This window comes from Neophocaena asiaeorientalis, unplaced genomic scaffold, assembly GCF_003031525.2.
Source record: "Neophocaena asiaeorientalis asiaeorientalis breed wild unplaced genomic scaffold, Neophocaena_asiaeorientalis_V1.1 scaffold91, whole genome shotgun sequence".
Lineage (NCBI taxonomy): Eukaryota > Metazoa > Chordata > Mammalia > Artiodactyla > Phocoenidae > Neophocaena > Neophocaena asiaeorientalis.
The window spans coordinates 6,989,415-7,001,997 of NW_020173198.1; the positions used below are offsets into that span (position 1 = coordinate 6,989,415).

The window sequence follows — 12,583 nt, forward strand, 5'->3', positions numbered from 1 at the left end:
CTCCTCCCATGCCAGGCTCGTTGGGTCACGTTCTCCTCCCCGAACGCGCCAGCTCCTGTCTGCTCCTTGGCTTTTGCACCTGCTGCTCCCTCTGCTTAGAACGTCCTTCCTTCAACTCTTCCCATACCTGGCTCCTCACCTCTCCAACCTCAGCTCAACTTCTTCAGAGATGCTGTCCCCAAACACCCTATTTCTTATAATTACCCCAATCTGTTCATCTCCTGTTTACCTACTTACTTGCTTATTATGGTCTACCTGACTAGAACATAAGCCCCAAGAAGGTAGGGACCTTGTCTGTTCTATTCACTGCTGCATTCCCAGGGCCTGGCAAACAGCACAGCCTCTCTAAATGTCTGTTGAAGTGGCTGGCTAGGATGGTGTCAGGAGATAACCCCGACTCCATTTTATTTTATAAAAAAGGGAAGTTATTTGAAAATTACAGGTGACACACCCAAAAACCCAGGGTTTTAACAGTGGATTGATTGGAAGCCACTGAACTAGATGATCTCACTTCTTTCAGCTTTGACCCTCCCCAGTCTTGAAGGGCAAGGCAGAATCCCCCCAACACATTAAATGTAAAAGGAGGGAAAGGGCCTACTCTCTCCCCACCCACCCCTACCCAGCTCTGCACCCAGCGGTTAGCATGTCTATCCTGCCTTGCAATTTCCAATGACTTTTCCTTGTCCTATTAGATGGTAACTTCTAAGGGGGTCAAAACCCCTTAAAATGCAAATAGCTGACCCTCAATTAATGCTCCCTGAATGGAAGAGGCTGGAGCTGGTTGGAATGAGGAAGAAGAGTAAGAAAAAGACTATAGCAGAAGCTATAGAAGAAAATCTTGATAGATTTAACTACAAAATATTAAAAACCAGCATGTCCCCAGACCCAATAAACAATGGTCATTGTGTGGCACATGTGCCATCCCCTGCCCCCCAAATCTATGATAGCCAGCTCTCTTTTTTTTTGGCCACACCTTGCGGCATGCGGAACTTCCCATACCGAGGATCGAACCCATGCTCCCTGCAGTGGAAGCGCGGAGTCTTAACCAAAGGACCACCAGGGAAGCTTTTTTTTTTCTTTTTTAAAAAAAATTTAACACTTATCTTTTTTTTTTTTGGTAGCCATCTCAGAAAATTTTTTAAAAGCCAACTCATATACCAGAGTGAACAGTCTTAATATATTAAAATTTTTAACAGGGAATTCCCTGGTGGTCCAGTGGTTAGGACTCCACGCTTCCACTGCAGGGGGGCATGGGTTCAATCCCTGGTTGGGGAACTAAGATCCTGCATGCCACATGGTGGTGGTGGTGGGGAATATATATATATATAATTCTTACAAATCAAAACCAAAAAACCTATTGTCTCAAATTAAAAAGAGAAAGTAGACAGAGGACATAAAGAGAAAACACATACAGCAAAGATTTTTTTTAAGGGCCTCAGATACAGATATTCAATGCCCAGCTCCAGCTCCCCACACCCATGCGGTGGTGCTTCCCCACTGCACTCAATGGGCACCACAGATGTTGGTATTTGATCGGACACAATTGTGTCGTGTCTGTTTTGTTTACCTCCCCTCCATGCCAGTGTAATTCTGAGTCCCTAAGAAGCAGGCTAATGTACAGTCCACTGGAGGAGAGGTGAAAAGACCTAAGTTGTGGCTCCACTACTTACTGGCTACTTGACTATGGACAAGCCCCTTCACTTCTCAGAACTACAGTTTACTCATCCATAAAATAAGCCCCCAAATGCCTGCGCTGTCTGTGTCAAAGAGATGTGTTGGTTCATTCATTCAAACTACTACTGAGCCAGGCTCTGCACTAAGCACTGGGCCTGAAGAGATGCAGGAAACCCAATTCTAGTTCTCGGTGAAATAAAATCACAGATATGAAAGTGCATCCAAATATAGGGGAGCATTACTGTTACAACACAGTAGGTAGCTGACAAATGTTTGCATGACATGTAATTCAGGCAGGATGTCATGTATCCGGACGTTTTAGACCCTGAGAGCTCGAGATGACAGACCCACAGCCCTGACTTTCCTTCTAAACCCAGTGAGAGGGACATGAAAACTTGACCCACAGAGGAGGGAACTGCCAAACCGCCCCCATCCTGGAGGTTTAGACAATGAATGTGCCCACCCTGCTCCCTGCGCCTGAGGACAACAGGGGGAAGCCGAGATCCACTGGGAGCCACAGAGGGTGAGCAATGGGTCCCGCTAAGAGTTCAATTCCCCCAACCGTCCTCTGCTCCTGGACTTCTGGGACCTCCCACTGGCCAAGCCAAAGAGCTGAGATGAAGCTGCCATTCTCCTCTCTTCCCACCGCAGAGTCCAGTCCTGGTAACCCTGCCAGAGGGATAACCGAAAAGCTGTTGACACCTGCAGGGCTATAGCCATCAGGAGTCTTAAAACCGCTCTGGAAAACTCACACCAGGCTTGAACTCCCCTGGAGCTTGCTTCCTTCCCTCCCCTCCCTCTCAGAAGTGAAAAATAGTAAGAATAAAAACAAAAGGAGGAAGAATCAATTAAAATCACCCCTAATTCTAACATCTAAGGACCACCACTCTGGACCTGATGCTACGTATCCTTTCAAACTCTTTCTCAGGCAAATCTTCACATGAAATGGCTAAGATGCCATTTATCTCTCACTTTATGTGCCAGGCACAGTGAGGATTAAAGGCAGCATCTCATTTAACCCTCATACAATGAGACACAACCATCCTAGGGTGCAGGTTCTATAATCGTTTCCATTTTACACAGTGAAGAAACTGAGGCCAAGGAGGTAAAACTACTTGCCCATGGTCAATGGGCTGGTACTCAGGGGAGCCACATCTGGAACCCAGGTCTGTCCTAACACCGGAGGGGAAGCTCCCACCTGCAGCCCAGGTTCCCACCAGTGCCACCTGAGCCATGGCCACAGTACCTGTCTGGGCTGAGGTTCTGGCCAGTGTCAAAGGCTCGTGCCACCAAGATCATGGACTGTCTGTCGCCAGCTTCAGCTGCCTTCAGTAAGTAATTAAATCCTTTGGTTTTATTCTCTTCTGTCTCCTGTTAACACAAACCAAAGACGGGGAGAGAAAAGGAAATGAGGCTTACACGGGAGGGGCTGCCAGAATCTCACTCATCAACCTTTTCCCTGTTTCTTGAATTGTTTTGAGAGCTCCAGGCTGGGGCTGCTGTAGAATTGCACATCGTGAGAAAGAGAACAGGGCTTCCCCTGCTGCAAAGAGCTCCTGGGGGTTCCCATCAGGCAGGGAGAAATGGAAGCTTAGCTCACTCCCGCTCACTCTCCTCTATCTGCTCTGATTCCTCCAGAGACCACATCATCTCTCCCCTCCAGCAGGGGCTCCCTGCTTCCAATTCTTTTTACATTTTTTAGCACCTTTATTGAAATATAATTCACATAACATACAACTCACTCATCTAAAGTGTACAACTCAATAGTTCTTAGTATAATCACAGATTGTGAAACCAGTACCATAATCAATTTCAGAATATTTTCATCAAGCCAAGAAGGATTCAAAACACCATACCCCCTAACCATTACCTCCCAATGGTTCCACCCCACCCAGCCCTAGGCAACCACTAATCTACATTCTGTTTCTAGAGATTTCCCTATTCTGGACATTTTATATAAATGTAATCATATAACAAGGGGTCTATGGACTTCCCTGGCGGTCCAGGGGTTAAGAATCTGCGCTTCCCTTGCAAGGGGCGCGGGTCCGATCCCTAGTCAGGGAACTAGGATCTCACATGCCGCTTGGCTCAGCCAAAAAACAAAACAAAACAAAAAACATGTGGTTTAGTGTGACTGGCTTTTTTCACTTGGCGTAAATTTTTTAAAAATAAATTTATTTATTTTTGGCTGCATTGGGTCTTCGCTGCTGCGTGCGGGCTTCCTCTAGTTGCAGCAAGCGGGGGCTACTCTTCGTTGCGATTTGTGGGCTTCTCATTGCAGTGGCTTCTCTTGTTGCAGAGCACGGGCTCTAGGCGCACAGGCTTCAGTAGTTGTGGCTCGCGGGCTCTAGAGCGCAGGCTCAGTAGTTGCCGCGCACAGGCTTAGTTGCTCCGCGGCATGTGGGAATCTTCCCGGACAAGGGCTTGAACCCGTGTCCCCTGCATTGGCAGGCGGATTCTTAACCACTGTGCCACCAGGGAAGCCCTGGGATAAAGTTTTCAAGGTTCATTCATACAGCTTCTATCAGTGTTTCTCTTTTATGGCCAAATAACATTCCATCGTGTGAATGTCTCACAATTTGTTTATCTGTTCATCAATCAGGTGACGGATATCTGGGCTGTTTCCACTGTTTGGCTATTATGAATAATGCTGCTAGGAACACCTGTGTGCATAGTTTTTGTGTGGATGTATCTTTTTCTTTTGGGGGGATATATATACCTAGGAGTAGAATTGCTGGGTCACGTATAACTCTATGTTCAGCCTTTTAAGGAGCTGTTTCCCACAGTGGCTGCACTACTCTGCATTCCCACCTGCTACCATCCTGCTTCCCCGATATCCATCCAGAGAGATGCTTTAAGCCCAGGTCAGGTCATGTTACTCTACCAAAGCCGCTCTAAGACTTCCTATCTCACTCAGAGACAAATCCAAAGCCCTCCTGTCAGCCTATGAGGCCCTTCTCAACCTTCAGGGTTCAAGAAGTGTGGCTGGGGCTACCAGTTGTCTGCCATATGCATTCTCCTCTGCCATATTTTTGCTGGCACATGGCTGACCAGCTAAAAACTACATTTCCCAGCCTCTCTTGCAGCTGGAATCAGCGTCCTAATAACAAGAGGCCTATCCACTCTTTTTTCTTAAATGTATTTGTTTTTATTTTTGGCTGTGTTAGGTCTGCCTTGCGGTGCGCGGGCTTCTCATTGTGGTGGCTTCTCTTGTTGCGGAGCACGGGCTCCAGGCACGTGGGCTTCAGTAGTTGTGGTGCACGGGCTTAGCAGTTGCGGCTCGCGGGCTCTAGAGCGCAGGCTCAGTAGTTGTGGCACAGGGGCTTAGTTGCTCCACGGCATGTGGGATCTTGCCGGACCAGGGCTCGAACCCATGTCCCCTGCACCGGCAGGCAGACTCTTAACCCCTGCGCCACCAGGGAAGCCCGTATCCAGTCCCTCCTGATCTCACTCCCTGTCACAATCTCCCCCCAGCACTTAAGAACAATGTTTGGCACAGGCAGTGCTCAATAAAGGTCAGTTATTTTTACTTCTGTTGGAAATATTTTCATTTGTTAATTATTATCTGTATTACAACCGTATCTGCCTGAAAAGTTTGCTGTTGTGAATAAGAACCTAGGACGGTGCCCAGAGTGTAGGAGATACTCAAAAAGCATGTGCTGGATAAACGAATGTCTTAGCAAGACAACAGGAAAAGGTCCTAAGAATGGGGGCTTTGGGGAAAGCGGGAGATGGGCCAGCAGCCTTTCAGGGCATGTGGCCATGGTTTTCTTTGCTGCCAGATTCTGTCCTGGAGGGAAAGGCCTCTGGGACACCTGCGGATGAGAAAACCGAAATAGCTTCTACATCTCTTTACAAAGGTGCTCGGGTGCAGCTGGTGTAAACAGCCTGAGATCACAGGGAGAGTTACCAGGGAGTCTCAGCGAGAGTGGTCTCCCCAGTCCTGGCCCCTAACCACTCATCCTGGACCCTGGCATTCCTTTATTCAGGCCTCAAACCCTTCTGAGTGTCCTCTCTGTGCCGGATGCTGGGAGAACAGGCCAAACGCAGTGGGTACGCTGGAGCCGGCTCTGCAGGCTTGTGAGAACCGATGTGAAAGCAAGCCAGTCGTAAAACACGGCCATTATTAGAAATTAAATTACGTAAACTTACAATTAAATGAAAGGTAACAAATACCCAAAGCTCATCACTTCCTAACTATTTTACTATGTTTTACTGTTGTCTGTCCTCTTGAGGTTATTTATATCTATTGCAGGGCTTCTCAACCCTGGCACTACTGGCATTTTAGATGACATAATTCTGTGTTGCAAGGGACTGTCCTGTGCATTGTAGATGTTTGGCAGCATGCCTGCCCTCTACCCACTAGATGCCAGTTGCGCTCCCAGAGCTGTGACAACCAAAGATGTCTCCAGACACTGCCAAGTGTCCCCTGGAGAAGGGGGAGGCAAAATGACTGGTGGAGAACCACCAGTCTGTGGAATCTTCATGATGGAAATGCTATGTGGAAATGGTGTGCTGTGGTGCATTTCCTCCAACTCCGTGCTCGGCGATGTCATCTTAGTGCTTGCACATTGGCCATCGTAGAAGCAGTTATACCACGAGATGGCAAAAAATATTAATAATGCAGACTAATTTGAAAGTGTGCCGTGTCTGTAGCCATTACATTGTGACTAGCACAAGAAACTGGAGAAACATTCTTCAGTATTTAAAACTATCGTCTGTTTCAGCAAAGAAGCTGCTCGTATCAGCAGCAAATAAATGAAGTTCCAACTCTGACAAAGGACTTGCTTATTTCACTTTCATCTTACTCACTAAAGTAAGTGAAAGTATCAACCAGTATCTAATGTCAGAACTTCACGCCTCCCTCAGCTGCAACCAAAGCTGGGCTACAGACATGAGTTCCACAAAAATTAGCAAAGGAATTCTGTGAGGATCTATCGACTATATAGAATTCACAATAGTTTTATGATTTGTAAACTGTATGCTCCACATTCCTTATATCAGTAAATGTATAATAAACTTACAAGTAGCTGTATAATAAACGTACATACATATATGTGCAAACATTCCCTCCCCACCTGCAAGAGCCAGCTGTTAAGCATTTATCAGCACACCACTGGCTAAATGAGCTATATTCAGTCCACTCCTCAGGGAGCATGGAGATGAGAGAAAGAGGAACAAATCATCTGCCTGTCAAAATCCCCTCCCCCAACCAAGCCTGCCCTTCACCACCTAAAACAGGAAATAAAAATGGCTGTAAGTTATCCCTGACCGCAGGCCAAAGGATGTATTTGACTGAACCATATGAAACTGCCAATATTCTACCCTCATGACCTACAAAAACGGTTCAACTGAATAAGTCCAAGTCTGGTCACTGCAGCAATTTTTGAGATATCATAAGAATGGCACCAACCCAAGTGTCCATCAACGGGGCACAGGTTAAATAAAGTACCTGTACAATGGAATGTTACTCAGCTGTCAGAAAGAATGAGGAAGCTGTCTCTACAGCACTGAGGGAAAAAGTCTGCAGGACACTGCAGAAATAGGGTCTTTCCAAACAGACAGACGTAACTAGTTAAGATGAGGGCAGACTGGAGTAGGGTGGGCCCTAAACTCCATAGGACTGGTGTCTTCGTAAGAAAAGAGACACAGAGGCATAGAGACACACACACAGAGAAAAGGCCATGTGAAGATGGAAACAGAGATTGGAGTGATGTACCTACAGACCAAGGAACACCCAAGATTGCCTCCAGTCACTAGAAGCTAGAAGATCACGGCCTGTCAACACACTGATTTTGGACTTCTAGCCTCTAGAACCGTGAGAATGAATTTCTGTCATTTTAAGCCCCCCAGTTTGTGGTTCTTAGTTGTGGCAGCCCTAGGAAATGAATACCCTCTTGGAATTACATGTGAGAAACTAATAATGATGGTTACTTGTTAGCAGGAGGATGAGAAGGTGGAGGAAAAGGTGGGAGGGAGATTTTTCACTGTAAACCTTTTCACATTAAAAAAACTTTTAGTCACATGAATGTATTAACTATTTTAAAAGTTAAATAAATCAAGGACTTTTGCGTGCCTTCCCACACCCTCTTCCAGTCTGAGACCCCCCAACCTGCTGGGCCATGGTGAGGCTCACAGAGCAGGGCTGGTGCCCTGTGCCCACACCAAGCCCAGCCTCATCTGGCTGCAAGCCTGGCCCACGTGACAGAGAGCTGGAGCCATTTACGCTGGGAGCACGTGCACACCAGGGGCCTCTCAACTTCTCTAAGGAAAGGATCACACTCCCTAGGCCACGTCAGGTCCCGTCCGCTGTGCCCATGGACCAGGGGAGTGATGAGGGAGCAGACACCCTCATGGATTCCCATCACACCCATCCTGCCCGGGCCCCTCTCCAGCCTCATCTCCTGCACCTTGTCTTCACGCTCCACACTCCAGTCGCACTGACCGCCTCCTGTCTCCCCAGGGCCTGGGCCCGCGCTGTCCCCTCTGCCCACACTCCCCCTCCCACACTCTGCCTGGCTGACTCCACTGGGCCCGCAGGTCTACCTTAGGGATCACTTCATTCATTCGTTCCACAAACGAATGCAGATTATCTAGTGTGTGCCAGGTCTGTTCTAGCCACTAGGGACAGAGCTGCAACTGCCAATCAAGAAACCCCCAAAAAAAAAAAAAAAAAAAAAAAAAAAAAAAAAAAAAAAAAAAAAAAAAAAAAAAAAAAAAAAAAAAAAAAAAAAAAAAAAAAAGAAACCCCAGCTACGGCCCTTCCTCATTTATCTGCAGTAGCCTCTTCTGCTTCTCCCACCGCACCACGTCGCAACTGCCTGGGAACGTGACTGTCACCTTCCACTCAGTCCCCAAGGCCGGAGACCAATTCTATCAGCGTCAACTAACTTGGAAGTGCCTGGTCCCAAACTGATGCTCGGGAAATTTCTGAGGCGTAAACCCAGGGAGCGAAGGGTGATGGCTTGCCTGAGCCCCCGCCCCCCTCACCTTCAGAGAGACGTCCGCCAGGATGTGGTGGGGCAGCTGCGAGTACATGAGTCCCAGGCCCGCGATGGCCTCCAGCTCGCCGAGGTCGGCCGCCTGCTCCAGGTGGAAGATCGCCGACGCCCGGTCCCACTCCTCGTCCTTCTCGCAGAAGCGCCCGCCCTCATGGTAGCGCACCATGGCCAGGTGGACCTGCCACACAGACGGCAGGTGGGCCTGGCTGCCTGGAGGCCGCGGCCGCAGCCGAGGGCCTCCCAGCCAGCCTGGGGGAGGAAGCGATTCTTGGGGGAGGCGCCGGGTTAATGCAGAGAGGGCATCACCATACCTTCCCCAAAATGGACTTCCCGATTCTCTTCTCACGGTCCAGAGCGTTGAGCCTCTGCACTTCCAGGGCCACGGCTGAAGGCCTCGACAGGTGGAGACGGGAGGAGTTGAGGAGATTCCACTTCTCCGCACAGACCTGAAGGGAGGACCGGGCATTTACAGGCCAGAGAAGCGAGGGGCTGGGGATGGACGCACCCTCCCAGCTGTGAAAGTCGGCCTGGCAAGTTAAGGGGCGCAGACCTGTGCGGTGTCGAGTTTTCCTGGACAAACCCGGCTCCATTTCCAGTCACTTGAATTATGCCAGCTTGTGGGCACTGAGGGACACAAGCAACAGGTAGCAACAGGACACAAAGGCTAGCACACTGCACGGCAGCAGTTCAAAGAAGTGCCTCCTCACTTATCCACCTGACTTAGGTCGGGGAGTTTCGACCCTGAGCTGCTCCTCTGCCAGCTCCCCACACAAGGCACCAGAAGAGCCTCACTTCAGACCCGGCAGCAAATCCACTGTGCTTTCCCTGTGCATCCACGGGGTGCTTCAGGAGATGGGCTTAGAAAACACACGTCTCCCAGCTAAAAACACCCCTGTCCAAAGTTCTCGCAGGACAGAGCCAGGCTGCTGTGTGTGTATGTCTGTGTGTGCACATGCTAAACAGCCTACCATGCACAGGGCATCCTCCACAAGAAAGAACGACCCAGCCCAGAATGTCAGTGGTGCTGGGATCGAACGACCCTGCCTCCGCACCACGCTGTGGCCTTGACCCGACTGAGAAATACCTTGTGGTAAGGAAATACTGCGTGATAAGTACTCTGTGTTCTGGAAGCAGTAAGAGTCAAGCCTGCCCCGGGGATCAGGGAAGGCTCCTGGAGAGGGTGCCACCGGGGTCCAGCCTGGGAGAGCAGACAGGCCTGAGGAGGTATGACCACAGGGGAGGAAGGACCTTGCAGGCAGGAGAGAGACTCGCCTTAGCAAAGGCTGGAGGGTGAGAGGTTCAAAATGTGGTTCCGAGTCAGCTAGAGAAGAGCTTTTAGGAGGGTGGTCTTTCCCACACCGGCCTGATGACAACCACCTGAGATACTTCTTCCAAGTATTAGCCGGGTAACCTGGGGAGAGTCGCTTAAGACTCCCTTTTTCTCATTCATCAAAACAGGATGAATAACGTTAGCCTGTCTCAGCGGGTGGCTGCAAGAATGGAATTTGGGGGGATGCACCACACAGCTTGTGCAAACTGCCCCAACCAGGGATTGAACCCGGGCCGCGGCAATGAAAGCCCGGAATTCTAACCACTAGGCCACCAGGGAACTCCCTAGACGTAAATTAATGTATACTGGAAGGCGTTGTGAGCTGAAGCCTCCAGGACAGGCCGTCCTGATCTTCTCTAATTCTCCCCGCTGATCCCGCAGCTTCACACCCAGGAGCTCAAAAAGTATTTGCCGAGGGGATTGGCTCCTTTGCAAAATCGTCCTTTAGGAGACATGTGGAGCACCTGGGCAGGCAGAAGTGACATGACATGAGGGGGAAGAAACAGAAGCGGAGTCTGAAAAAGGCAAGCACGACGAGGATTCCTGGGGGCACATTACCCGTCCGGAGCTGCCTAGGCTGTCTTCGTCCGACTCATACCTCCGGTTACCGTTTGAGTGGCCCTGATGGAGACACAGATTAGAGTGATCCAAAGAGCTGCCTTCCTCCCAAGAACCTCCTCCTGGGGAACTGGTCCAGCCCTCCCAGGGGATCCTCCTCAGGGAACTGGCTCGGCGCCTCAGGAAGCTGGCACCTCCGTCTGCCAAGCAGAGAGGATGCTGGGTAACAGGCAGGACTGATGTGCTGGGGCAGCCGCAGCCTCCCTCTCGCTCTCACCATGCGCACGGACGGAACCGAATCAAAGGCACAGGATCCCAGCAGACAGGAACCAAGAAAACTGAGCCAAGTGCTTCGCTTAGCCAAAGCCCCCATCGCCTGTCTATATATATTCGCAGTAACAAAGCCGAGACCAGAGGCTCCCGGCAAGACTGCCTGTAATGTGCGTGCTCCATTTTGGCACTTGGCAAAACCTCTAAATGGCTGATACTGCCTAAGACCACCCTCACCAGGATGCTGCTGAAAAGATACCATAAGGCATCTTTCATCCTCTGGAGCCTTCCTGAGGGACTGCTGGAATCCCGTGCCTTTGAGCTGGGCCCTCCCACCTACCAGCACCATTCTGGCCCACTGCCCAGCATCCTCTCTGCTTAGCAACCAGAGGTCCAGCTTCACTGTAAGATGTGTCCGCCATATTCAACCTTGTGTCTAATCCCCCATGCTTGTCCCCTTACTAAACTTACTACTCCACATTACCCTGTTTTATCTTCTGCCGTGCATTTATCTCTATCTGAAATGATTTATTTATTAACTTTATGCTCTTACCACCCATTCACATTCCCCCCTCCGCCCCGGCTCTCTATCCTCCTGAACAACTAGGCAACAGGAGACTCTGTTCTCATTTCCTTGGGGTTCCTTACATGTTCTCTGGGCTCTGGGTCATCCAGCTCACTCCGCTTCTCACTGGGGTATCCGCTGTCTCCACTGTTCTCAGAGTCCTGTGGAGAAAAGATGGCCCTAGGGTCTCAGTGGTCTTCTGAGTACCTGGTGGTGGTGATATCTGGAATCCCAGCCATTTGCTTTCTCTCCTTTGTCCCATCATCCCACAACATTCTCTTCCTCCTACCCTTGCTGGTTGGGTGACAAGGGAGCGGTAAAAAAATAGTGGCGAAGAATGTGGGCTCTGGAGCCAGACTGCCTAGGCTCAAATCCGAGCTTTGTAACTCACCAGCTATGACTCTGGATAGCTGCTCAGCCTCTCTGAGCTTTGGTTTCCCTAGCTATGGGGATTCATTATAGCTACCTACATCAAGCGGCTGTGAGGATGCAATGAGATGTCACACTCAGAGTGTGGATCGTAGTAAGTGCCATTGTTAAGAGTGACTCACCCATTTCACAGGCAGAAAAACAAAGCCTGTCTTAAAGGATGTGACCCATGGATAAAAATGCAGCATTGGAGACGCAGACCTACTAGAGAATGGACTTGAGGACGCGGGGAGGGGGAAGGGAATGCTGGGACAAAGTGAGAGAGTGGCATGGACACATATACACTACCAAATGAAAAACCGATAGCTAGTGGGAAGCAGCCACGTGGCATAGGGAGATCAGCTCGGTGCTTTGTGACCACCTAGAGGGGTGGGATAGGGAGGGTGGGAGGGAGGGAGACGCAAGAGGGAGGAGATATGGGGACATATGTATATGTATGTATAGCTGATTCACTTTGTCATAAAGCAGAAACTAACACACCATTGTAAAGCAATTATACTCCAATAAAGACGTTTAAAAAAAATGCAGCACTGGGAACAATTATTTACTACAACTAAGCCCTCTGCCAAAACCGCACACATCACCTGGGCATATGTTTTATTCTTCTAGATCTGAGTTAGGTTGTGAAAAGGAAACTGGTATAATTTAGAATCTCTAAAACTTCAGTCATTTGTCTACCAACGTTGAGCTCTGGCCATATCCGCATGTCACCTGCATCACTGTTCAGCTAAAACTTCTATTTTTTTCCTCCATTCC

At 49.3% G+C, this 12,583-nt stretch overlaps 1 protein-coding gene across 2 annotated transcripts in view; it reads right to left on the reverse strand.

Moving 5' to 3' along the window:
- EEF2K (eukaryotic elongation factor 2 kinase) overlaps window positions 1-12,583 on the reverse strand; it is a 64,073-nt gene that overhangs the window by 6,536 nt on the left and 44,954 nt on the right. For both annotated transcript variants that reach the window (XM_024744173.1, XM_024744172.1), the window contains 5 exons: window positions 11,482-11,559; window positions 10,564-10,626; window positions 8,987-9,121; window positions 8,665-8,853; window positions 2,921-3,045 (listed from right to left, as the gene is read on the reverse strand). In XM_024744173.1, the coding sequence (XP_024599941.1) occupies window positions 2,921-3,045; window positions 8,665-8,853; window positions 8,987-9,121; window positions 10,564-10,626; window positions 11,482-11,559 (590 nt within the window). The remainder of the gene's footprint in view (window positions 1-2,920; window positions 3,046-8,664; window positions 8,854-8,986; window positions 9,122-10,563; window positions 10,627-11,481; window positions 11,560-12,583) is intronic.